General features: G+C 40.5%; 4 protein-coding genes across 5 annotated transcripts; 1 reads left to right on the forward strand and 3 right to left on the reverse strand.

Moving 5' to 3' along the window:
• Nucleotides 1–6,515: 6,515 nt before the first annotated feature.
• Nucleotides 6,516–12,787, reverse strand: LOC146551625 (uncharacterized). Its single transcript, XM_085256634.1, has 3 exons — nt 12,709–12,787; nt 11,282–11,386; nt 6,516–7,540 (listed from the first exon to the last, which is right to left on the reverse strand). The coding sequence occupies exons 2-3, from the start codon at nt 11,297–11,299 to the stop codon at nt 6,686–6,688; spliced, it is 873 nt and encodes a 290-aa protein (XP_085112760.1). The 5' UTR covers nt 11,300–11,386; nt 12,709–12,787; the 3' UTR covers nt 6,516–6,685.
• Nucleotides 12,788–19,037: 6,250 nt separating this feature from the next.
• On the reverse strand, nt 19,038–21,103 carry LOC146551626 (serine/threonine-protein kinase pim-2-like). Its single transcript, XM_085258231.1, has 6 exons — nt 21,095–21,103; nt 20,986–21,033; nt 20,671–20,889; nt 19,476–19,656; nt 19,219–19,389; nt 19,038–19,129 (listed from the first exon to the last, which is right to left on the reverse strand). Exons 1-6 carry the CDS (start codon nt 21,101–21,103, stop codon nt 19,038–19,040), a joined length of 720 nt encoding a protein of 239 aa, XP_085114357.1.
• On the forward strand, nt 20,223–25,981 carry LOC146551627 (transcription factor 7-like). 2 transcript variants are annotated; one of them, XM_085256655.1, is made up of 4 exons: nt 20,223–20,929; nt 23,401–23,823; nt 23,959–24,066; nt 24,203–25,981. In XM_085256655.1, exons 2-4 carry the CDS (start codon nt 23,734–23,736, stop codon nt 24,335–24,337), a joined length of 333 nt encoding a protein of 110 aa, XP_085112781.1. In that variant the 5' UTR covers nt 20,223–20,929; nt 23,401–23,733; the 3' UTR covers nt 24,338–25,981. The 2 variants fall into 2 exon arrangements, with proteins under 2 accessions (XP_085112781.1, XP_085112782.1); XM_085256656.1 differs by having other exon boundaries at nt 20,224–20,929; nt 23,667–23,823.
• LOC146551628 (uncharacterized) lies at nt 21,048–22,516 on the reverse strand. Its single transcript, XM_085256637.1, has 4 exons — nt 22,327–22,516; nt 21,674–21,916; nt 21,387–21,539; nt 21,048–21,265 (listed from the first exon to the last, which is right to left on the reverse strand). The coding sequence occupies exons 1-4, from the start codon at nt 22,385–22,387 to the stop codon at nt 21,105–21,107; spliced, it is 618 nt and encodes a 205-aa protein (XP_085112763.1). The 5' UTR covers nt 22,388–22,516; the 3' UTR covers nt 21,048–21,104.
• Nucleotides 25,982–26,029: the final 48 nt, after the last annotated feature.

Raw genomic sequence — 26,029 nt, forward strand, 5'->3', positions numbered from 1 at the left:
TATGGGGGCGGCTGTTGTAAAGGCTCACCTTCTAGCACATTCACTTCACCAGATGCACCTTGTTTCTTTTCCTCACCTTTGATTGGGTGTGGTTCTTGGCCTTAATTGCACTCACCTGTCACTCGTTATATAAGGACTGCACTCACCTACCCCTCACTCTTTCTTCACTCCCACATGGGGCGGCAGCTGAGGTGAGTTTCTCTTTGAGTCTCCTGAGTTCATGTATCATTTTGAGTTACTTAAATCATACTTTATGTCCTTTTTAGAGAGAGCAGTCCATGTGTGTCTTTCTTTCCTTTACCTGTTATACAATAAAACGACAAAACCTGCAAATGATGACTGCTTTTTCTTATTCTAACCGGATGAGCCCATGATGCTGATTGCTTCAGCCCTGAACCTTCCTTCCTTCAAAACAATACTTCTTGGGGAACTTAAACAAACAGAATAAAACATTTTCCCATCGTAAAGAGAACTCCCTTAAAATATGGACAATAACAAACCTGCTAAATTCCTTCCAGAATCTCTGTGTAAAAGAACAGTACCAAAAAAGATGCGTCACAGTTTCTGGATGATCCCCACAGAAAGTACAATTAGTATTTATGTCCCTTTTACATTTGACCATGTAGTGACTGGCTGGATAACATTTATGTAGAATTTTAAATGAGACTTCTTTCACCTTATTTACAATCAAATATTTATGGGGGACCATCCAGACTGTCTTCCACTTGATATCTGGAACATATCGGTTCCAATAAGATGTTATATATGGGAGAGAGACGATATCTTCTTGGAATAAACTACGTATTCTCTTATTGCTGTTACCAAGTTCCTGTGAAAAGCAGATTTTTCCTATTGGTGACTCAGCTGGATCAGGGAGAGTGACTGAGGCAGATATTGAGCTGTCAGTGTTTTTATATAACATTAAAGTCCCTGAGGGTGTGGCACCAAGCACCACTGAGGATTCCACCTTTTTAAGTTCCTGTATGGTAGGTTTATGTAAGGTATTTAAGGTGGACGCACGTAATCAGCGTCAGGTGTGTTGTTAATCATAAGAAGGCAAAACGTTTGTGACCGCTGCGCTTTTATCTTAAAATGTTTGGAACAAAGACCAAAAAGGACAAGATAAGTACTGCTGGAGTTATTGGACTGTTTAATTAATTCATGCATACCAGAAGCATCGCGTCACCCCCGCTAACAACCACCTCAGTGGCTTCACGCCTACGCTTGAATTTTTGTTTTTTGTTCCCTGTTATACTGATCATAAAGCTTTTCCCCCCTTTTTTAAAAATAAAAACCATCTTGCTGTTGCCCTGTTTTCTGATTTTATAGCTGAAGATGTTGTACAGTAACTAACCCTAACCCCTAAATTTTAAATAGTTTAAAAGCATGTAGAAGAGGATATTTAGGCAAGTCCATTTCTCCTTTTGTTATCAAGAAGCACGGACAAAAAGGAAAAATAACCCTGAATCATTGGTCATTGGTCCCCACCAATGCCAAAACGAAATCTACGCCCACTGTCTCTTCCATTGCCGTTTCACTCCAAACGTAACAAATGTCCAACTCAGACAGTGTTCTCAATTTGCATTCACACACAGTGAAGTTGCAGCTTGTTGGAAATGCATCTCCATCCATCCAGTCATGATGATGGTGTTTTCTCCTTGCTGATGCCTTTTGCACATACTGCTGTTGCTGCTGGACCCCTCGCTGCTCAGGATACTGCTGTTGTCTCTTGACCTGCCATGTTGTTGCTTTTGGATCTGCATTTCTCGACAGTCAAGTGGAGGGTGCGTCTGTCCTCTCAGTAAGTGAGTGAGACAGTAGACAGTGGTGAGGAGGGCTGTGTGAAAGCAAAAACACATAAATATGCCTGACACCCGTAAACGAAGCAGCATCTGGCTGCAGTTTAAAGACTCTTTTGTTTGTCTTGGTCTCGTCTCGTCTCGACTTCGTCTCATCTTGGTCTTGGTCTCGTCTCGACTTGTTCTTAGTCTTGTCTTGGTCTCGATACCCTCTGGTCTTGGTCTTGGTTTTGGCAGTCTTGACTGCAAGTCTAGTTGCACCAGTGGTGCCATGAGCAGTATCTATCTGCTGCTCATCAGCTGCTATGCCGTGGTTATTGTCACAATGTGGTGTATTTGGATCACTCGATCCTAAGTGGATATGGATATGATCCAGGATTGGATGTTTTGTATAAAATTTGAAAGGAACAATTGTTCCTTTCCCCTTTGCTGTGTACTCTGCTGATGCTGTTTTCAAAACCTACCACACTCATGTACAGTATCAGTGTCACACTGAGATATTTCAAAGATAATAATAATACATTTTATTTGAAAGCGCCTTTCAAAACACTCAAGGTCACTGTACACATTAGAATAAAAAGCAACATAAAAACAAGCAGTTTACACAATCGTAAAAGCATAAGACATAAACTAATTTAAAAGAGCAGAGTGGAGAGGTTATGTGGGATAAGCTATTTTGAACAAGTGAGTTTTGAGTTGGGACTTAAAGAGAGAGAAGGAAGAGATATTTCTTAAATCAGGAGGTAGGGGATTCCAGAGTCGTGGAGCAGAGCAGCTGAAAGCCCTGCTCCCCATGGTGGCAAGACGGGGGGAGGGGACGGAGAGTGAAAGGGAAGAAGTAGATCTGAGACAACGAGATGGGGCGGTGATCTTAACCAGATCAGAAAGATATGGAGGGCAGAGATGATGAATAGCCTTAAATGTGTACAAGAGTATTTTGAAATTGATACGATATTTGACCGGGAGCCAGTGAAGCTGCTGCAGAACAGGAGTAATGTGGTGGATAGAAGGGGTCCTGGTGATGATACGGGCAGCAGAGTTCTGGACGCGTTGAAGCTTGTGGATGGATTTTTGAGTATAAAAATAACCTGAATAAATACAAATAAAGGGAAAGAGCTGTCCAGACCTCTGTCTCTGACCATCTGTGTTAACACTTGAAATCGGAAACATGTAAATGTAACAAACATGTTAAAACATAAGAAATCAGGAAGGGGCAAAAAAAGCATTTTGCTAAAAAAAGATTTAGAGCAGAAGTTTTTAAAATGAAGATATATTGCATTTATTTACAATTAAAAACACACAGAGCAGAAAGTGTGTTACTGTTTTACATCCACAGACACACAAGAAAAGAAGCCGGCAACGTGAGGTCAAGTTATGGCAATTTTATTTGTGTATTTCAGTACATGTATTCAGAATAGAGTTTTTAAAAACAAACAAACGTCCCAAGTCAAGTTTGGGGGGATTTTTGTGAAAGAAAGGTTGAGAGAGGGGGAAGGAGGAAGAAACTATTGCTCTCCTTAAACTTGATGCTGCTGGGTCAGTTTTTTCTCAGCAGTCTGCTCCAGAATCCACTCCTGTCCTCGGCTTTCTTTTCTTTTTCTTTTGCCTTCAGCTCTTTTAAGGTTTTGTTTAGCTGCTCCTCGGCGTCTTTAAATGCTTCTTTCAGCTGCTGTTTGGCCAGTTTGACTTTCTGTTTCAGGAGCTCTTTAGCTTCCTTTTTGTGCTTTTGCATTTCTTTAAGTGCATCTTTGCAGCCTTTCTTGGTCACCTCAGAGGCTGTCGTTTCTTTCTTGAATACCTTCAACTCAATTTTCTCTTCTGCAAGTTCTTCTTGCACTTTCATCAGTTTCTTCTTCAGAGTTTCACTTTCCTGTTTTGCCTCCCATTTTCCATGTGTCTCTTTTTCTATTTCTTCCTCTGTTTCCAGCAACTTCTTCCTCATGTTTTGAGTGAAACTCGTTGTATTTTCCATTTCTTTCTTTGCTTCCTGTATTTTAAATTTCTCTTCCTCCAACACTTTTTGAGCTTCCAACAATTCTTTCTTCATATTTTCAATCTCATTTTCTGCCTCATGTTTACGTTTTTTCTCCTCTTCAAGTTGTTGCTTTACATGCAGTAATTCCTTCCTGAGTATTTCAGCTTCAGCCGTTACATTTTCAGCTTCTTGTGTTGCCAACTGCATTTTCCTTTTCTCCCCTTCAAAAGCTTCCTGCACCTCCTGTAATTCCTGCATCACATTTTCTGCCTCCTTCTTTGCAGTTTGATATTTATTTTTAGCTTCTTGTGCTGTGCTTTTCTCTTCCTGCAATGCTTTTTGAGCTTCCAACAGTTCTTTCTTGATGTTTTCATTCTCATTTTCTGCTTGTTGTTTTCCCATCTTCTCTCCTTTAAGCTTTAGACCCACATGCAGTAATTCCTTCAATACTACTTCGGTTTCAAACTTTGAATTTTTAGCTTCTTCTCTTGATTCTTCTGCCACTTCTTTTAATTTGACATTTTCAGCCTGTATTATTTGAAATTCTTCTCGTAGTTTAATCAGCTCAGACTGTTCTGTACTGTATGGTGACGCACTCACCAATCCTCTTCTCGATCTCCCTTGATTCATTTTGGCCTTTTAAACAAAGGAACCAAAGTTTTGTAGAGAAGTGAAGTTTTCGATGTGTTTTTTTCCTTCAACCGTCGTCTGTCCTGCACAGAGATGCTGCTGTAGATGTGTCTCTAGCTGTGTCTGGATAAAATGAAAAATGCTGTAACTAAGTGCTTGTGTTGCACAGTTCTACAAAACATTCCATTCCATGCATGCTCCGCCCACATGGTCAGGAATGTCAGGTGCTGCATCACCAAATGCTGCTCCCGTTGCCTAGCAATAACAGCTGTTTACTTTTTGGGGTCTGGTTCATTATTTAATAAAGAAAACATGTCCAAGTATTGCAACCATGGTGCTGAGGCTCAGTGCATATTCTAGCCTGCTGTGTGGGTGGGCAGCTAGAAATCACTGGTGGGCAACATGAGAGAGGAGAAAACTGGAGCAGCCAAGCAGGGAGCTGCAGGTTGCTGGTTTGAGTCTCTGTTCAGATGCTGGTGTCTCCTCTCTCTGAGATGTTTGCAAACAGTCCCAGATAAAACAATAAGGATAATAAACAAACACGTGACTAAACTAACATTTATGACACTGATATGTTTCATGTGATGGCCTCTATACAGCAGTCACTGCAAGCATCCACATCAGCACACTTACTTTTCTTTAAGCAGGCGTGCTGGGCTCCTCCTAAGGAAAGTTTGAGAACTTCATTTCCTTCATGCTGGTGAACTTTTTACCAAATTTTTTCATCAAAGCTTCTCCATCACTGACAGCGATTGTTTGGATCTTCACACTCATCTCCATGAACCCTAAAAAATGAGTTTCACTTTGCTCATATAATGCCAGGAGTGTCTCCATATTCCACAAAAGTCTATGCAAACATGTAACAGTATCCCATATTCATAAAAATATTATTGATATTATAACAAAAGCTGTCTCCACCACAATTGTCCCAAGTGCTTTTTTTAAAACAGGATTTTAAACCAGAGGATTTCCCTAAAGCTTAATTTTTTTAATATTTTGTAGACAACAACAGAATCATTTCAGAAAAACTCAAAATGACTGGTGTCAATATTATTTGCCCCACAAAAAAGGTCAAATATAAAAAAATATTGCAAATATTGCACAGTGAAAAGGCACTACAGCTCAGTTGTTCCCACTCGCCTTTGTCCTCCTGTTTCCCCTCCCTCTCCCCTCCAACGAGGAGTTAAACAGTTTGATGGCGTGTGGGACAAAGGAGTTTTTAAGCCTGTTGGTTCTTGACTTTGAGAGAAGCAACCTGTCGCTGAATAGGCTCCTCTGATTATTTACGAGCATGTGCAGAGGATGCCCAGCATTTTCCATAATGTCCAGCAGTTTCTTTAATGTCCTTTTCTCTCCCACTATCACCAAAGTGTCCAGCTTCATGCCGACCACAGAGCTAGCCTTCCCGATTCGTTTTTCCAGTCTGGATGAGTCCTTTGCTGTGCTGCTCCCCCAGCTGTTTCTGGTTCTGTTTTGGTTAAGTCCTAAGTAGTCCTGATTTTGAACTGTTGTAGTCCTGTTTTGAGGGGAGAGATGATGAATAGCCTTAGATTACTTACTGGATCCACCCCAGATGAGCTGCTTTTGCAGTTCCAGGAAACCTGTACTCAGACCCTAAACCCTGTGAACCCATTAAAAACCAGGCGCCCAAAACGTGTTCCACAGCCCTGGTTAAATGAATCCACCCAAGCAGTCAGGCGTCAGTGTAGGAGAGCAGAGTGAAAGTGGAAGAAAGACAAATTGCAGGTTTCTTTTGAAATGTTAAAAGAATGTTTCTCAGGTCATTGTGTTAAATTGTCATAATCGCCGTGTTCTCTTTAAGACTATCAGCTCTACTCTAGACAACCCTGAAAGCCTCTGCTGACACATGTCATCAGTTCCTTTCTTTCTTTGTAAACAAGGTCGAGTCTGTCAGGTCAGCAATAGTACTTCCTACAGATGACCCATCAGTGTTTATTCCATGACTGTAAACATGTTTCCATTTGTCACTTCAGTCTTTACTCTGAAATACAGGAAATGACATCATGGCTCAAAATCTTTGTCGTTCAAACAATTCTTTATTTAACTTTTTTTTTTAAAAACTTTATTTAAGAAGTTAAACAAAAAGAACTTTAACAAAATACATTCAATAAAAACTTGAACAACAGGAAACTGATTTTTCATCCAACCACTGGAAAAAAAAGGTAACGACTGAACACAAACAGAAGAACAATTTATAAAGATTAACATTGAACTATAGGAACAGTTTGATTCATGGCCTCATTAGAACTTTAACTTAAACTTAAGGAGAGCCGACCTGAGCTCTGTGGAGCCTGATCTCCAGGGTTTTAAGTTGGACTCTGAAACCAGAGGATGTTTCTCTCTCTTCAGATTCACTCTGATCCTGTGATGGGAACGGTTTCAGCCCTGCGTGATCGCGCTGATGTTTGCACAGAGCAGATAATGAAGTGAATGTTTTGGCACAGTGGTAACAGTGAAACAGTTTATTAGTAACGTGGGATCGTTTGTGTGCAGAGTATGAACTGAGATTACTGAAGCTCTTGTCACACTGCTCACAGCTGTAGTTTCCTTCCATGTGTGTACGTTCATGCTTGTTACGATGACCTGAATGTGAGAAGCTTTTGTCACAGTGTCTGCACTTGTATGGTTTCTCTCCTGTGTGGACTCGTTTGTGTGTTTTAAGCTGACTTGCAGTGGTGAAGGATGACCCACACTGATCACACCAGTACACATCTTCTCCGGAGTGAATGCGTACGTGTATATTTCGGCTCCATACCCGGCTGAAGGTTTTTCCACAGATGTCACAGCTGTATGCCTTAACTCCAGAGTGGGTAACTAGATGACTCTGTAAGTTGCTACTTTGAGTAAAAGCTTTGCCACACTGATCACAGCTGTAAGCTTTAACTTCACTGTGGATGACTTGGTGTCTTTTTAGGACATTCTTCCAGGAAAACGACTTTCCACACAAGTCACAGCTGAACGGTCTCTCTCCAGTATGGATGAGCTGATGTTGTTTTAGTTTAAACTTCCAGGTAAAATCCTTCCCACACTCGTCACAGGTGTTTTTTTTCTCTCTCTTTCTTCTGTGAGGTTTGTCGGCCTCCTGAGAGCGCTGACTTCTCGGTCCACGTTGGTCCTGCAGTGACAGAGATACAAGCAGAGGCAGTGAGTGAAATGCAGTCATTAAACAAACTGAAGCTTCATTAATATAGCACAAGGTTCAGTTAGTTTTGCATAAAATATATATCAGTACTTCATCTTTTACCCCTTTAAGACCTACCATAGAACCAAGAGCTTATGTTTATATTTTTACTAGAGATGGCACGATACCACTTTTTTATGTCCGATACCATAAATTTGGATATCTGCCGATATCGATATGAATCCGATATAGTGTATTTTTTAATCAACAGAACTGTTTTTTTTTTTAAATATCTTGCTGTTTTTGTATAAGTTCATACTCAAGTTAAAAAACAAAACACTAAAGCTATTCTGTTATACCTGTATGCAAAAAATACACAGCACCCAAATATTTCATAGTTCAGTAATAGTGATCAATCTAATACACTTAATCCTACTCCATCCTCCCTATTCTGGTATTTTAAGGAGTAAGTAACCTAAATAATAGGGCTCTAAAACTCCCAGCAAAAAAAAAAAAAATAGATAGGGAATCACCCACCCTCCACTTCATGATGCTTAATCAACATAATCAACTTTAATTTGATGCAGTGTGAAAAAAGATTCACAGAAATCAATTATTTTTCAAGAATAATTAAATAGATTCAACATCTTTCTTCAACAGAATTGCAGACTGCACAGATGGTACCTTCCCAAAGGAAAAAGTAGTAAAGCTTACTAGGGTATATTAGGCTTAGTTACTATATACAGTCATGGACTTCTATACATTTTACATCAGATTAAAACTTTGGGTGTAAGATTCAGATAATTATTTATTAAAATCTAGACATTTTAAATGAGAATAAGAAAGAAAAGGATGTCTTTGTGCCCCCTTTTCCCTGTTAATGCCCTATCGGCCACCCTGGCTAAACTTTGCTAGATCCGCCCCTGCACAGTTACCAGCCGTCAGCTAGAAAAGGATCCTGGTGTAGAAAGTAATATTAAATAAATTCTAACAACAGCTTATCAAGGTTAAACGTGCTGCTGTTGTTCAGCTGCTGGTTTCCTCTTTCTGGCGCGAAGTGGGCCAAAAACAAACAAGAGAGACGGACTCGCGACAGAAAAGCCGATCAGCTGATCATGATTTCATGACTGAAGTAGCAGCAGGAGAGGGAGGGGGAGAGAAGAGGCAGTCGCTCCATATATGTTCCATCGCAGGAATGCTTTACAAACATTCAGAGACGAACTTACACACTTGCTTTACTTCTCTCTGGGATAACTTCCTCGGAGATGAAATGCCGGATTGGTAGCGAGGCTACAAATACACACAGCCGCTCTATCACGTGAGCACACTGCTCCGACGTGCTACGGTTATGAGCCGAGTTACGCCATGTCGCAAGTTTTGTGAGGTGCTTTTTTGAAATTTAATGGATCGGATTACATTTTTTATTTCTCTCCGATATCAGATCCAGTAATTTACGTCAGTATCGAACCGATACGATACGTGATATCGGATCGGTCCATCTCTAATTTTTACATGCCCTTAATGCAGGGCTCTAGAGTGCGACCAATTTGGTCGCAAATGCGACCAAATTTTTCAAGTGGTGCGACTAAAAAATATATTTGCTTGCACCTGTGCGACCAAATGTTCGGGTAGCAAAAAAATAAAAAATCTGCAACCTTCCCTGTGGTCAACAACAGACACACATTATGCCCCTATCGTGGACTAAACCAATCAGAGATAGTAAGGGGCGGGACCTCTCTGATTGGCCGTGGTCCAGTTGAAAGTGCAGGTGGAAGTGGGAGGTGAGTAGCTTGAATAAAGCGATATCAATTCATTAAATCCTGAATCGACTTTTAAATATAACTGTGTTTTGCCAGAAACGCCAGATTCTCAGATTAAAGCTCACAAAACCATTTCAACAACAACCAAACAGCAGGTATGAGAGCAGGTACACGGACTCCACACAAAGACGTAAACACAGAGCCAACGCATCAGAATCAGCTTTGTCTTTCTCTGCTTTCTCAGCTTAGCGATCCTGATGCGTCCGGTCCGCGCTGTGATTACGTCTTTTTGCGCTGATTCTGAGCTGCAGGTTTTGTCTCTCTCCAACCAAAATTCACTGAGCCAGCAGCAAAAGAAGCAGCAAACTGCGCTTCACATTTGATCAATGTCGTCATGAATTTTGCTGTTTTGCTTCCACGACTATTAAAATCACACTTCATGCACAGCTAGCTCTCTCTCTCTCTCTCTGTACTTCAAGAACAGTTTCCCGTCTCCAATCTCTGTTTTCTGTATTATTCATTCGCTTATTACCCACCAGTCTACCGCTGTTTACAGCGCTGTGGCTGCTGTCTTTTTCTTTTCTTTTTCACTTAAATGACCTCGGACAAGAAAGCCTATTTTTTCTGTTGTTCAATACTGAAGAAATTTAAACTTTATATGCAGAACATTGTAGAATATTTTGAAGGTTATCTGCTATAAAAAGCCAGACAAGGAAAATCTCCTTCATGTTTTTCTGTGTTTTATTCTCAGTTACTTTCACACAAAGGCATCTGCTGTGATGTCCACAATTCTGATGAAGTCAGTACTGATAAATGATCAGAATTATGTTTCTGACTGTCTGAGGCTAAGTTGAATCGAATCGGGACTTTGAAAACCGGAATCGAATGGATTATAGAAATCAGTGATGATACCCAGCCCTAGTGAGCAGCCTAGGCACGACAGAAGTGGATGTAGCTGTAATAGGAAAAGAACTATTGCTAACTTTTCTGTTAAGTTAAGGCCTGATCCTTCTGAAATTCATAGCCAGTGCTCTGACACGGTGTCATCAATCTTTGAATGCTGAAAAAGCACAGTGTATCCAGAAAAACACATTATATTATATAAATTATTATAAAATTTGTGTGCGCCTAACTTTTGTGCTGGTACACCTAACTTTTTAAAGTTAGGCGTACCGGCAAAAAGTTAGTCTAGAGCCCTGCCTTAATGCCATTTTGGGGAGCATTTCAAGTTGCTATACATCAATATGACCATTATATCCCAAATGTTAATAATATCTATGCATTAAGTCCATAGTAACTACATAAAGTGCAAAAAAACTGCAATAAAATACAAAAAAATTTAAATTGTTTTTGTTTTGTTTTTTACACATATTTGTAGTTAGAAAATTGTATCCCTCAAAACTGTAAATTTAAAAAAGTTGCACATTGTTTCCAACCACAGGAAATTTGTTTTTGAGCATTTTTGAGGAAAAACAAAAATAAATATTATAATGCAAATTTGCAAACAAACAGCATGTGCATCAAAATAAACTATTACCAACAGTGCAGTTTGAGTTCTAAGCATCCCAGAAACAATACAGAAAAGAATAAAGTCAAACATGACTTTTAAAAACACCAGTATAGGTGTCGCTGAAGGCAGGTTTTGGCAGGTAAAGTTGGACATGTGATAGTTCGCGCTGGCATCTATTCCAACATAGGAAGTGCTATGAACAGCAAAGCGTGTTTCTGGTATATTATGTTTTTTTGCTGCAAGTGCTTTTTATGCAATTTCTGCAAATACATATGTGGAAGGAAACGTGACCTAGGGCAAGCTGATGGCATAAGATGTAAGTACAACTATTCCTAAATAAAATAATTGTGTTAGCTTAAGTGCAGTTCTACCGGGATTTTAAAATTGTTACGCAAAACGGAGCATTCCTGCTCCAATAGGCCTTAAAGGGTTAATGGAGTATTTCTTAACACTCGTATCTGTCACCTTCTTTGTCGAACTCATTGTTTTCTCTGCAGTGGCTGAGCTGAGTCCAAGTAGCGTAAATGTTCCCCTGCTGCTCCGTCAGACTCTTCTCCTCCTCCTGATCAGCTGGGACACAAAACAGAACTTTGTTAGGCTCCACACTGCACTGAAGAGTCAAAGTGTCTCATATGTTCATCTGAGAGCACAAACAACAAATTTTAGCTTCCCTGGGTGAGCAACTTGTTTAAAACATACACAAAAGGTTTGAGCACCGATACCAAATTCAGCAGTATGGCACACCAGTACCAGGAGAGCAATTCCTCTTTAAAAAAAGCCCTGGCAAAGAACAAAAACAGAACAATCGATGGACCTGCATAAACGAGTACAGTGTTTCCCAACCACTGTGCCGCGGCATATATACGTGTGCCGTGAGAACTGATCAGGTGTGCCGTGGAAGATTATCCTATCTGAGTGGGTGTAGAAATCTGAGCCATGATCTGAGTAACCCTCATCACTCAGTCACACTCCGATTCTCTACTTATATCAAGTCCATTGCACTACTTTCAAGCATTCTGCAACCTGTCCTCTAATTTATTCTTATTGTCTTACTGTTTATATTGTTTTCCATGCACGGTTGGTGTGGAGCACCCACAATTTAGTTGAATATGTACAAAGACAATAAAAGACTATTCTATTCTATTTTAAAAACTCTGCAGTACTTTTAAAACACAGATCCCCTCTTGGGGTTCGAGGCTGTATTTGTTTTAAAAATGAATCTCTGGTATCTCTGGCCTATCATTATTATTTTGCTAACAGTTAATCAGGCTCATTTACTGAATACTGATCAGAATTTATCAAATTATCTTTGAAATGATTCTAACAACAGGCCTCTCAGAGTGAGGCCAGTTTTTACAATCACATGCCCTGTGGGCTGACACAACTTTGCTGATAAGACAAAGGCAGCTGTGTTTTAGTCAGGTAAAAAATAAATGTATTCCATTCTTTTAAATTGATTTCATTATAGCACTTTTACCGCCAACATATTTGGATTTTTTGGCGCTGGAAGTGACCTTATATTGATGATGGCTGGCGTTAGCTAGCTAGCTAGCTAGCTTGGATAGCACGCTGCATTCAAAAACTATGCAGGTGCCACACAGTGACAGAGATGCTAACTAGCGCTTAGTAACAGACTAATAAAATAATAGAAACTCTGATTACACTTAGCTAATTTAAAAGCTTTCTTCTAATAATAACACTGTTTTCTTCTCTGTGTTTCATTAGCATTTGTTAATATTTTCTTGTAAATTAGTTTATAGCAGCTTGACTTGATGTAGAGGCTTTTTCTTTCAACTGGTTCACAAATAACTGACAACAGAGACCGAGGAGAGCAACAGAAAACTTCACTCAGGAGCTAAATTCAAGATTGACTGAACTCAGATCAAAGTTACCTTAGTGCTTCACTTTAGATGAGGAAGAAAAATAAACTAAAACACAAACGCAATGAAGCGGAAACTTCGCGGCTTCTTCTTCTTCTTTGGGGTTTTTCTTTGGCGGTTAGAGCTTTAAGGTGCATTACCGCCACCTGCTGGACTAGATGGTTCTTAAACTAAAACTAGACATTTAAAAGTATTTTAATAAACAATAAAAACAAAGACAAAATGTTTCAGTGTGTTATATTCATGAACATAAACATCAGATGGCTTCAGCTTACGCTTACCCCCATTTATTTAAGAGATTTTGCTCTCTGCAGGCGAGGATTTTTTGTTTAGAGGATCTTTGTAAGCCTGTATTTACTTTAAAAGAAGGGAAGCACTTCTTCATTCTACAGAAAAGGTGACACATTACAGATGAGTTCATAAAAAGTGTCTCTGTCACTCTTTCAAGGCTCTGTCATATGGAAGAAATATAGTATCATCAGAATTCAAGTATTTTTAGACATTGAATTTATGACACTGAATTTTTATCCTCCAAATTTCCCTGCAAAAATATTCACCTGCAAAAATTCACCTGAAAAAAATTCACCTGCAAAAATTCACCTGAAAAAAATTCACCTGCAAAAATTCAACTGCAAAAGTGATGAACTTTAATGACCCAAGCCAGAGCAATCAGCACCAGATCGAGTCGAGTGGCTCTCAGCCAATTAAATTACGCTGTTTGATCACATGACACCGTTAGCCAGCAGTGTGTCTCCTAAAAGAGAGCTGTTTAAAGGTGAGTGATTAAGTTTTTCTCCTAAATAGAGATCATTACAGAACGCCTAGTCCTACTTAAAATCCCATTTATTATTATTTTTTTTTTATCATCTACTCGAACTAAGGAAAACGTTTGACTAACTCAAAGACAATTTCCACACCTCCCCTGCCTGACTGCAGAGGCAGTTTTGAATTTAGGAGCGCCAAGATGGCAGCGGCAAACCCTGGCGGCTCTCCGGTGAGTATATATATATTTTTTTATCTTCAAGTTTGTCTTTTGAAACCTTAATTTTATTTAAATCCGTTGCTCACGTATAAAGTACACAGACACAACTCGTCTGAGGCGTGTCTCACTAAGCGCTACATGCTAGCATCCTGCTAACCGAGCTACCCTTTACATGCTGTGCTTTAGAAAATAGGATACTCGTTAAAAAAAATACTCCGCAGATATTGATAGATAGACGAACACTGCAAATATAATGTTGGAAACGAGAACGGCCTTTGGTGAAGGGGTAAAATACACCATGAATAAAGCCATAGAGTGAATGGCTGCCATGGTTGCAGAACAGCCTGATTTAATGACAAGAATGGGGAAGAGTGAGGTGAAGTGAACCACAGCCACAAAACACGGTCAGACAAGGCGGCAAAAGGGCAGTGATCTGTCCGTCAGTATGAAGTTGGTGTGTGCTTTGGTGAACAAAAACGCCAGACTGGTAGCAGGAAGATGGGAGACTCGTGTTTCACTGGAATAGTGGTGAATTAAAACATCCTTTGTTGGGGACATTTCGGTGTAAATGCATCCATACAGGCAAGACAGAGGCAGACCAGACAGTGAAGAAAACAAGGCAAACATTAGAAATATAAAAACGGAAATATAGGATGAGTCGGGGATGAGTTCCTGCCCCAAGTGGAGGAGTTCAAGTATCTCGGGGTCTTGTTCGCGAGTGATGGGAGAAGGGAGCCGGAGATCGACAGACGGATTGGGGCTGCAGCTGCAGTAATGCGGATGCTGCACCGGTCCGTCGTGGTGAAGAGGGAGCTGAGTGTAAAAGCGAAGCTCTCAATTTACCGGTCGATCTACGTCCCTACCCTCACCTATGGCCTTTACATGACTAACGTCCCCTCTTCTCCCTACCTCACATTAGCCCCCATCTTTCTTCCAGGTGGAAAAGACCCGTCACCTTCTGGGAGTGGCGGCTCCCGTGGGAACAGCTCCCACCACCAAGTCCCTGAGTGAGTCTCTGTCCCCCAGCGTGAGCTCCAGCACTCTGTCCACATCCACCTCCGTCTCCTCGCAGATCTCCAGCACCACCTTTGAAAGCGTGAGAAGGAGCTGGCCACCAAGGTGAGAAAAACGTGGGCTTAGTGGGCGTTCTTGTTGCTGCCTTCTTCCTTCTCTGCTCGGTCTTGTTCCTGTTGTGTTGTAGTGCCTGCGCCTTCTGACACACACCTTCAATACTGAATACAACCAGCTGGTGAACAGCATCAGTGACTGCAAGGTGAGAAATAATACAAAGAAATTAAAAAATAGCCTTTCTGTGTCACATCAGGGAGTTCCTATATTGACGTCTACCTCATCCTGCTGTTGTTTCACTTCAGCTTTCTCTCATCTCACCGATCGGACGTGATCCATCCGTGACGAGCTTCAGCAGTGCCATCCTCACCCCTTCCTCTACCTGCCCCTCTCTCTCGGACTCCCGCTGTGGCTCCATGGGCCAGAAGTAAACATATTTTTAGGAACATTGACCTCGATCTGCAAACGGTTATTGACAGGTTATCCATTTGATTCTAACTTGGTGTGATTTGTGTTAAAGGACCCCTGAGAACAGCTCACGTGCCTCCAGTCCCTCCTGCTCAGACTGTGAAAACTTCCCGATGGTTCCCACTCTGGAGACCTCCTACCTTGCGCGGGCTGCAAAGAACGAGTTCCTGAACTTGGTGCCTGATATTGAAGAAATGCGACCAGGGTGAGTAATGCCATATTAACCCAAATACTGTCACTATGACATGTGTCTCACAGACCAAATGTAAGTCGACACTCATGTTCTCTAGTTCAAGCAGAAATGATGTGGATCGATTCAAATTCCTGAGCCTGGATGATTTCAGCTGGAAACAAACCAACTCTGCTTCTTCCTCAGATAATTCAATTCAATTTTATTTATATAGCGCCAAATCACAACAAAAGTCGCCTCAAGGCGCTTCATAGATACAGAGAAAAACCCAACAATCATATGACCCCCTATGAGCAAGCACTTTGGCGACAGTGGGAAGGAAAAACTCCCTTTTAACAGGAAGAAACCTCCAGCAGAACCAGGCTCAGGGAGGGGCGGGGCCATCTTCTGCGACCGGTTGGGGTGAGAGAAGGAAGACAGGATAAAGACATGCTGTGGAAGAGAGACAGAGGTTAATAACAGATATGATTCAATGCAGAGAGGTCTATTAATACATAGTGAGTGAGAAAGGTGACTGGAAAGGAAAAACTCAATGCATCATGGGAATCCCCGGCAGCCTACGTCTATTGCAGCATAACTAAGGGTCACCTGGTCCAGCCCTAACTATATGCTTTAGCAAAAAGGAAAGTTTTAAGCCTAATCTTAAAAGTAGAGATAGTGTCTGTCTCCTGAATCCAAACTGGAAGCTGGTTCCACAGAAGAGGGGCCTGAAAACTGAAGGCTCTCCCTCCCATTCTACTTTTAAATACTCTAGGAACAACAAGTAGGCCTGCAGAGCGAGAGCGAAGTGCTCTAATAGGGTGATATGGTACTACAAGGTCATTAAGATAAGATGGGGCCTGATTATTTAAGACCTTGTATGTGAGGAGCAGGATTTTGAATTCAATTCTGGATTTAGCAGGAGAAATCTGCTCTCTCTTTCTAGTCCCTGTCAGGACTCTTGCTGCAGCATTTTGGATTAGCTGAAGGCTTTTCAGTGAGTTTTTTGGACATCCTGATAATAATGAATTACAGTCGTCCAGCCTGGAAGTAATAAATGGTAAATGCCCTGTATTTATATAGCGCTTTACTAGTCCCTAAGGACCCCAAAGCGCTTTACATATCCAGTCATCCACCCATTCACACACACATTCACACAATAAATGCATGAACTAGTTTTTCAGCGTCACTCTGAGACAGGATATTTCTAATTTTAGAGATGTTGCGCAAATGGAAGAACGCAGTCTTACATATTTGTTTAATATGTGCGTTGAAGGACATGTCCTGGTCAAAAATGACTCCAAGGTTCCTCACAGCGTTACTGGAGGCCAAGGTAATGCCATCCAGAGTAGGGCTGCTCAATTAATCGAATTTTAATCACGATTACGATCTGGGCTTTCAACGATCATTAAAAATGACTGAGCCGATTATTAGCCCCTCCCTCATTTATCCGCGACACCTTAAAGGCCGGTCCGTGAAAATATTGTCGGGCATAAACCGGTCCGTGGCGCAAAAAAGGTTGGAGACCGCTGATTAAGAGGACCCGAGGGAAGCTCGGAAAGCTAAGCAGAAGTTATTTGGAGAGTGACTGCCGTTGGTTGAAAAGAGAGTTTAAAAAAAAAAACTTCAGTGGTGTTGCACACTATTTTATATTATTTTTTAAAGTCATTGTTAACCCTTTAAAGCCGGTCAGAGCAGCACGCTCCGTTTTGCGTAACTATTTTTAAATCCCTGTAGAACCTGAACCGTGTAAGCTAGCGCAATAATTTGTTTTGCATATGAAACCGGAGGAGTTGTACTTACATCTGATGCCATCAGCTTGTCCTCGGTCACGGTTTCGTTCCACATATAAGCTTTGCAAAAATTGCATAAAAAGCGCTTGCAGGAACAAAAACATAATATTCCAGAAACACGCTTTGCCGTTCCTATCAGCTGTTCGTAACACTTCCCACAGTGAAATGATGCACATGCTGTTTTCTTTGCAAATTTGCATCATAGGATTGTTTTTTGTTTTTCCTGCAGTATATAAAAATTGCTGTATCTCCAAAATAAAACTATGAAGACACTCAAAATAAATTTCCTGTTGTTGTAAACTATTTTTTGCAACTTTATTGTATTTAAAGTTTTGAGGGATAAACCTCTTAAATTTCTCCAAGTAGAAATATATGTAAACAAAACAAAAGCGATTTTCAATTTTTTTTGTAGTTTATTGCACTTTTTTGCAATTTATGTAATTACTATGGACTTAATGCATACATATTATTAAAATATGGGCTATAACAGTTGTATTGATGTATAGCAACTTGAAATGCTCCCACAAATGGCACTACAGCATGTAAAAAAAATAATATAAGCTCTGGTGGACTTGGTTCTATAGTAGGTCTTAAAGGGTTAAATAAATATCGTCAAATAATCGTGATCTCAATTTCAGTGAAAATAATCGTGATTATCATTTTTGCCATAATCGAGCAGCCCTAATCCAGAGTAAGAATCTGGTTAGATACCATATTTCTAAACTTTTCAGGGCCGAGTACAATAACCTCAGTTTGATCTGAATTAAGAAGCAGAAAGTTAGCGGCCATCCAGGTCTTTAAGTCTTTAAGACATTCCTGCAGTGTAACTCATTGGTGTGTGTTATCTGGCTTCATGGACAGATAGAGCTGGGTGTCATCTGCATAGCAGTGAAAATGTATGCTATGTCTTCTAATGATGCTGCCTAGGGGAAACATGTATAATGTAAACAGAATTGGTCCTAGCACTGAACCCTGTGGAACTCCATAATTAACCTCAGTGTGTGAAGAGGACTCTCCATTTACATGCACAAATTGGAGTCTATTAGATAGATATGTCACAAACCAAACTGTACACTGGTAAACTGTTACAATAAAAAAGACCGTAATTTTCTTTACTCTTCTTTATTTATGTAACTTTTGTTTTCACTGGCAATTTAGTGTTAGGTTAGGACAAAAAACAAATTAGGAAGGTTAAAGACAGAACATTACTAGATTGTGGTTTTAATTAAAATGTAGCCTTTGACAATGCTGAACACATGAGAAGCTACTTTAAGGCATATCACCCAATTTGTAATATTGCTAAACATTTCTTAAGGCAGACAAGTTATGCTGGCTGGGTCAGTGTCATTTTTGTTGTAATTGATGTCTGGTTTGTTCTGTTCCCTAGTGATGGGTAGGGATGGGTACCAGTATCCGGTGTTCTGACATAATCCTTGAAATAGTAATAACACAGTATCCTCAGCAAAGATGAATTAAACAAGTTTTATTTTAATGGAAGTTTACTTCAAGTCTTCAGATTTTTACTGTCTTTTATTTGATTACTTTAAAGTATATGATTACATTAGAGTAATTAAATAAAGACAGTTTTGATGGAGCTCCTGAGCCAGCCCAAGCTCTCTATGAAGACGAGGAAAAACTCCCCTGGGGGGGCCAGACTGACGGGAAGAAACCTCGGGAAAGCCCATTCAAAGAGAGATCCCCTTTCCTGGGATGGCTGGGGGGGTTACAGGAATTCCAAAACACTGAAATTTAAAGTGGGCCAATTAAAAAAAATTATTTCCTGAAAAAAAGAAAGGTAATTCATACATCACACATAAATGATAACGTCTGAATTGTGTGTGTTTGTGTGTGTGTGATAGGCTTATCTCAGCCAAGTGTGATGCTGTAGCTCCTCCAGCGTCGGCCGCGTCTCCGGGACTTTGGTTAAACACGCGTCCAAGAAATCCCGGCAGTCTGGAAAGAAAGGAAAGAGAAAAAACATGAAGATGATAGTTCCAGTGGTCCAAGCCATCAGTCAGTCTTGAAGTGTGACGTTTTCTTACTTTTGGACAGATGTCTTTTGAATTTCAGGCGCTTTTTGAGGAAGCTCGTGGTGTTAAAGTCCCCGGCATGAAGCGCTTCGTACAGAACCACTCCCATTTGCCATACCGTGGTGGGTCCACACCTGTAGCAACTGCGCCCGTACCACTCGGGAGGGGAGTAAATTTCTGTACCTAATAAACAGACACAATTGCAATTTCTTCTAAAACAAAAGGCGAAAATTGTGACATCTGTGAAGAGCAAGAGCAGAATATGTTACCATAGAAGACGCGGTACTGCGACTGCTCCTTAACAAAGCAGCTCAGTCCAAAGTCGATGATACGAACACGCGGTACATCTGAGCCGGTCTCAATTAGAATGTTCTCACTCTTGATGTCCCGGTGAAAGATGTGTTTATCCTCCAGGTGCTTCGCAGCATCAACCAGCTGCTTCAGAATGACCTGGAAATAGAGCAGGGCGATATGACCAAAAATATTTATCACGATATACATTTGAAAAGTTGCGATAACGATATAACTGACGATATAACTGACACTAGACAAAATACTTTACAACTCCACAACTTTATTAGTGCAAAAAACCCCATAAATGTATTTTCACTTAAACAAGCAGCTGTTTTTTATGTGCATTAAAGTTATATAAAAATGTAACAGTGCAAATGCAAATTCCTCGCTGACAGTTTAACCAAAAGGCATTTCCAGTGGAAATTGGCCGACATATCCTCAGCATAACCATGTAAAATATCCACAAAGCTTAAAAAGAGGTTATACACACACAATACGGTAATATCACGTTGAGGTGCAGTACGTATCACTCCGCGAGGCGCCTGCCTACGATAGCCGTAATGCTCCGACAATCCATCGAGCGGTGCGGCTTTGTAGCTTAGCAAAGTCGCCGTGTACATAAAATCGTTTTGAGGTCAGTAAACACAACCAGAATTCATACATAAGGCACACGGGATTATAAGGGGCACTGTCGACTTTCAGAAAAATCAAAGGATTGATTTTAAGTGTGCCGTATTTTCCAAACAACACGGTAATAACGACGGCCCGCTAGCATGCGCTACCAAAAATCGTGCTTTGTTGTGTATCTGACGGACGAAAGCTAAACCAGTTCCACACCACTAAAGTTGCAGCATTTTTACAAACCAGTTCTGGTTCATCCGTTTCATTCAACGATCCACTTTTGCTCTTCTCTTTCTGCGTCACCGCCATCTGCGTATGTAAACATAGGCACTGCGCATGCGCGTTTTACCTATTCTAGCGCGATATTTCATTTTCCTATCGTTGCCCAAAATTACACCGGTATTACCGTGAATGGTATGATATAGCCCAGCCCTACCTGGAAACGATGAAAAAGACAATAATCAATCAATGGGTTAATGTTTCTCTAATACTCTGTGCTTTGATTGAATGATGTACAGTCTAAGACTCTTCTAAGGCAAGTCAACTTGCCTTGGCCTTGTCCTCTGGCAAAAATCCTCCATTTTCTTCTATGTATTTATCCAGGTCCACAGCGGGGACAGGTCTCTCCATCACCAGGATCAGCTCTCTGCCAAAGTCAAACCACTCCAACAGAGACACTGGGGCTGATGTTTCCACTGATCCATCTGCTTCAGCTGCAAGCTTCAGCATGATGGCAACTTCCACTGACACATTCTTCCTGTTATCATCCTGAAATATTTCAACAAAGTGGATGATGAGGCACAGACAGGTGAACGCTGCATGCAATCCACTAATGTAAAAACAATTCAAGTCTTGCACATTTACCTTCACTTTGCAGTACACTTTCCCCTTTGGGATGTGTTTGATGGCCACCTAAAAGACACAGGGCATTGATGAGCATTTCCTCAGTATGACATCATTAAAGGTGTAAAACAGCATACATCTCAGCTTACGATATTATCCCTTATCTGCATTACTGCCTGTCTTACTACCACCATCTGAACACTTACTGGTAAATGATCCTTTATGCGGTAGCCAGCAAGCACTGCTCCGCATCCTCCTTCTCCAAGCCGGTGCTCCTCCACGTATCTTGCTTGGAAGTCTCCTAAACAGACAAACACAAATTGGGTTTTACTACAGCTGTCACACAAATTACTCTCTGCTGTACCCTAAATGTTCATTTTGCTCTTCACCTGAATATAAAAGCTAAGCTGCTTGCTACTTACGTTTCTGTTCAGCCACTGACTTTTTGGCAACGGTTTTGGTTTTGTCCTGGTCCACGTTCTTTTTCTTAGGTGGGTCCCTGGTGTCTCCCGCAGCTTTCCTTTTGCCAGCCTTTTTGTTTTTACTGCAGCTCTCTGAAATCTCTATGCTGCAGTCTGCAGATGTGGAAAACACCAAAAGCACGTCAGCTTATTAGATAATAGACACAAATATCTCCCAAACACTAATATCTTCAAACTAGCAACCAGATGTACACTTAATCTACCCCTCACTCAACTAATTAGCCTACCTTTACCAGTGTCCAACCAGGAAGATGCCTGCCCCTTGTCACCGCTCACATGCTCAAGAAGTTTACGCTTTTTTGCTGTATTGGTTGTCCCCGCTTCATCTTGTTGGACCTTTCGCTTGACTCCCCCGACCACATGAGCATCTGAGCTGGTGGAAGGACCAGCCTGCTCAGTGACCCTCCTTCTTTTTATGGGGGTCGTTTTTTCAGGACTGGCCTTTCTTTTAGCCATCCTGCTCTTACAATCTATAAACAACAACAACACATTAGTGAAAAAGAGCGCTCGACATCAGGACTAGAAGGATTTTGATGTCATTGAATTTTAAATTAGTATTGCTTACAATATAATAACAAGTTTATCCTTTTGATAAAAAACACACCAAAACGAGTCCATACTAGGTCTACTAAGTCTAGATACTGATGACACTTGTTGCTCTGTTTTCACTGCTCAGTCCAAGAATAAACTTGTCACATTATTTTACCAAAAGACAAAGTGCCCCAGTAACCTTTCTTTGATTAGACATGTTGCACTCAGGTTAGTTTCAATCAAAACCAGGATTTAAATCCTCTAAAAATGAATCGTTTTATACACAGAGCCTCAACATTGTTAGAAATGTACATTCTGTTATTTAGGGGATTTTTTTTTTTTTACTTACTTTGATCTCCTGGATCTTTCTTATCTGCCTCAGTCGTAACTTTTCTTGTTTCCTTTTTCATCTTAATTTTTAAAATAGAAAATGTCACCTTAATGAGTGAATAGTCCTTCAAATGTCTGGATGCTTGACTTTTCTAACTAAGCTGTATAAGTCAGTTCTGTAAGTGAGCTTTAAAAGTAAACTCCGGAGTCTATGGCAACACAACATTAGAACCTTGCCTTTTAGTGACATCACTAAAAGGCAAGTAGTTTAAAGAAAAACACTCTGGCATTTCATATAATTCAGTAATTTCACATTAAACTTTCTTTCATTATCCTTTCATTATTTGTTTAAAGACTTGATGTGTGGATGCTACTATGAAGACTTCTAGTTGAGCAAACACTAATAAACACTGACTAGTTTATCTGAGATAAAATATAACACTTTTTTATTAAGTCAGTGTTAACTCTGTTTTTTTCTGTTAGGATCATTCAATAGTATCAGAAGAGAAAAGAAAAGTATGTTTTGTTTTGTTTTTTTTCTTCAAGATCTGTTCACATGTACTTAGCAAGAGTGAGTACACAGCGTTAAAAAATGGTACTTAGTGTAGTGAGGAAGGCGAAAAGCAAAGAGAGCATATGAAGGTAATATTGAAGAAGGCGCAGTTTTGAAGTGGTGAAAGGCAAAGGCATGAGTGCAAGCGTAATAAAAGGTAATAGGAGAGATGTCGAGCAGGCGGAGGACTTGGCTGGAGCAGGAAAAGGCAAAAGGGGAAACGCGAGTGCACGTCTGAAACTTCTTCACTGTCAGTGAATCCTAATTCTTAAGACTAACTAAGAAGAATAAATCTATGTATGAATGTCGTTTTGAGCACATCTCCTCTTTCTACTGATCAATTCTTCCACCTAGTGGATAGATGATAGTATTGCAGCTGGTCTCATCACCTGTTGTGTGTTTTGTGTGCTCCAGAACCTGCGTCCTGTTGGAGTACTGTACGTAAAACACACAAACACTGGAGTGAACACAGCTGCTGAACATCTCTATATTCATAACTTCTTCCTGTTATCTCATATCTGTCTCCCTTCATCTGTGTAGGAACGGTGTACAGATGTATGATTATGTCACTCCTGCTCCTCCACCTAACACCTCCACTCCAAACTAAGTTTGCTCTGCTGCTTTGGTTCACTGATCTGCAAGTATCTGTCATTTGTTTGCAGATGTCTGCAGGAATTATTGTAATGATCCATTAATGGTGCCTGATTTCATTCAGTTTTACAGCTTGTCTCGTGTTTTTGAACTGCTTCCCTCACAGTTGTACACAGTGCTAACATGTGCTCTTACTCTGTGTTTTATTCCTGAAGAAAAAGAAAGTGCCCAGCCCAGCAGGATGAAGATGGGCCATACGTCAAGAAGCCGCCAAATGCCTTCATGCTCTATCTCAAAGAGCAGAGGCCAAAGGTCATTGCTGAACTCAACATCCCTGGAAGTGCAGCCGTAAATGCAGTGGTGGGACAGAGAGTAAGTGTGTAACTCTGCATACATTTATGCATCTGTTAATGTTGTCTGCTCATGTTTTTGCATGTGTCCCAGCTGTCCTGTAGTTATGTGTAGTAGCAGTGCTCACAGTGTGTTCTTATGATCTTCTGTCCACAGTGGAAGTCGCTTTCAAACGACCAGAAAGCCAGATATTTCAAGCAGGCTGAAACAGAAAGACAGAATCATGCCAAAGAGCATCCAGCCTGGTCGACCAAAGAAAACTATGTATGTCCAAAGTGCCAACATGCAGTTCACACATGTGTGCATCACTGCACTGAATGATGAAACAGTCACTGCACAGAGTTTGTATCAGCTAATGAAAACTCTTGTTTGTTTTCCTCATTGGACTCCCCTGTTGCAGCCCTTCAGTTCCAGACAGAGGAAGCCTTTGTCGCAGACAGTGAGGAAGAACTGCTGTCAGTGCTGGAAGAGCTCGACCCCCTCCCCATCACTGCGCAGTCTCAGCAGCCCTCACCCACCCCTGCCTCTCCTGTAGATGCCTCTCAAACTGCATCAGTTCAACCCCGAGTTGAATTATTTCAAGACCGAGATGAGCCCATCTGTTTTGCTGAAATCCAAGAAGACATGTGGTCAGTGCTTGACTACCTCCCCGTCTCTCAGCAGTCTAATGTGCTCTCCTCTCCTCATTCACACAACTACTCGACTCCTAAACAAAATCTCATCTGTCCTGCTGATTCCCCTCCATCCAAACTGGCGTCCTGCCCTGTTGCATTCACTGAATTGCCGTCAACAACCCCCATCTTTTGCCAACTAATGAAAAACAATAATTTCATTATAGACGATTGGACCGATTTCAATTGAATTAAACTGTTACTCCTGTTATTTCAACATCTGTCTTTGTGTAAATAAATGAAAAAACAAACAAAAGATGCTTCTGTCATAAGTTACAGCAGGATGAAACAACCTTCATGTAGTTCTTGTTTTTAACACTGCAAACCTTCTTTAGTTCTTTTGTTTCCTTTCATATTCAGCACACATCTGTCAGTGTCCACTAACTGTCAGGGAAAAGCCAGATAAAAACACTGTGGGGTCTTTTGGGACACGTGCTCGTTGGGTTTACTCATAGATATCAGAAATGATCTGTTCTGTATTCAAAGGATACACGAAGGACGTTTGTATTAAATGCAATATAGCGACTGATCATATGCTGGTTTCTTTGGGGGCTTTTCACCACCATGTTACACAAATCCAGTTTCTAACTGAAAAGAAAATCCTTCACCATTTTCTAATCAAATTCCCTGGTTTCCCATGTCAGAGATGTCATGGCTGAAAGGATCATCGCATATTGAGCTCAAAGCTAAACTCTTGTGTAGGGCCTCTTTCCATGTTGTACCATTCATTTTAAAAAGTCCTGGTAACAAGAGACAGAGGTGACTTGATGTATTACAGTTACTTCCCAATTTACAGAAATGATGTGACTTCTGACATTTTCCTAGCAGGAAATGTGCTACTGTGGGACACTGAAAGAATAAACAGCAAGGCACGTTTTGTTTTAATAACTTTTCTTTACTTCATTTGTATGAACTAGGTTTACCTTACAAAATCTTATACTGTATATAATGTTTTATGTTTAATTCATGTCAATGTCAGCTCGTGTTTACTCGGGTGAGCAGTACCGGCCCACAAAGAGAATGCTCTTGGTGGGTTTATGTCAGATGAAGAAGATGAAGTGATGGTCAAAGAACATTTCAAAGCCCACACTGAGAAGTTGTTCAGAAAAAGAAGTTGAACCTGACCAAGATGAAATCCAAAATTGGGAATTAATTGTTTTATTGTATTATTTTTAATGTCACATATGGTGTTGTGTAATCCGTGTATGTATTATGTGTCTCTGCTGATGTGTTTCATGCCTCACTTTCATTTTACTGTAATTAGGCTAGTTTTAAGTTTCTTGAGTATTCTGATAAGGATACTGTGTAGTATGATTTGCAAATGAAGAGGAATCAATTAGTCTTAAATTAATTGACTAAGAGAAATGAAGCGTTGGAAGAATGTTATGTTGATGACTATGAGGTTTCTGGGGTTTATTCAATAGAGCAACAACTGTGTGGGATCTTTATACAAATTCTTATATTCTATTTAGAGCTTGCTTTAAAGTATGTTAGCAAAAAAACAGCGCACGCATTCGTTTTCACGATTTTTGTTCTTCTTTAGTCATTGGGTCTTT

Source organism: Mchenga conophoros, linkage group LG19 (genome assembly GCF_057382185.1).
Source record: "Mchenga conophoros isolate Kocher_MC1m ecotype Shallow Benthic linkage group LG19, M_conophoros_male_GT1.1, whole genome shotgun sequence".
NCBI classification, from domain to species: Eukaryota; Metazoa; Chordata; class Actinopteri; order Cichliformes; family Cichlidae; genus Mchenga; species Mchenga conophoros.

Excerpts from the sequence above, each read along its gene's own strand:
- LOC146551626 (XM_085258231.1), bottom strand. Across the intron at positions 20,890-20,985 it reads AAGTGTACTGCAAAGTGAAG|GATGATAACAGGAAGAATGT; the intron begins GTAAATGTGCAA and ends GAAATATTTCAG. Across the intron at positions 19,130-19,218 it reads CAAAAGACATCTGTCCAAAA|ACTGCCGGGATTTCTTGGAC; the intron begins GTAAGAAAACGT and ends CTTTCTTTCCAG.
- LOC146551628 (XM_085256637.1), bottom strand. The coding sequence starts at position 22,387 with ATGAAAAAGGAAACAAGAAAAGTTACGACTGAGGCAGATAAGAAAGAT. Across the intron at positions 21,540-21,673 it reads CTGGTTGGACACTGGTAAAG|ACTGCAGCATAGAGATTTCA; the intron begins GTAGGCTAATTA and ends CCACATCTGCAG. Across the intron at positions 21,266-21,386 it reads GTCAGTGGCTGAACAGAAAC|GAGACTTCCAAGCAAGATAC; the intron begins GTAAGTAGCAAG and ends TTGTCTGTTTAG.
- LOC146551627 (XM_085256655.1), top strand. The coding sequence starts at position 23,734 with ATGCTCTATCTCAAAGAGCAGAGGCCAAAGGTCATTGCTGAACTCAAC. Across the intron at positions 23,824-23,958 it reads ATGCAGTGGTGGGACAGAGA|TGGAAGTCGCTTTCAAACGA; the intron begins GTAAGTGTGTAA and ends TTCTGTCCACAG. Across the intron at positions 24,067-24,202 it reads GGTCGACCAAAGAAAACTAT|CCCTTCAGTTCCAGACAGAG; the intron begins GTATGTCCAAAG and ends CCCCTGTTGCAG.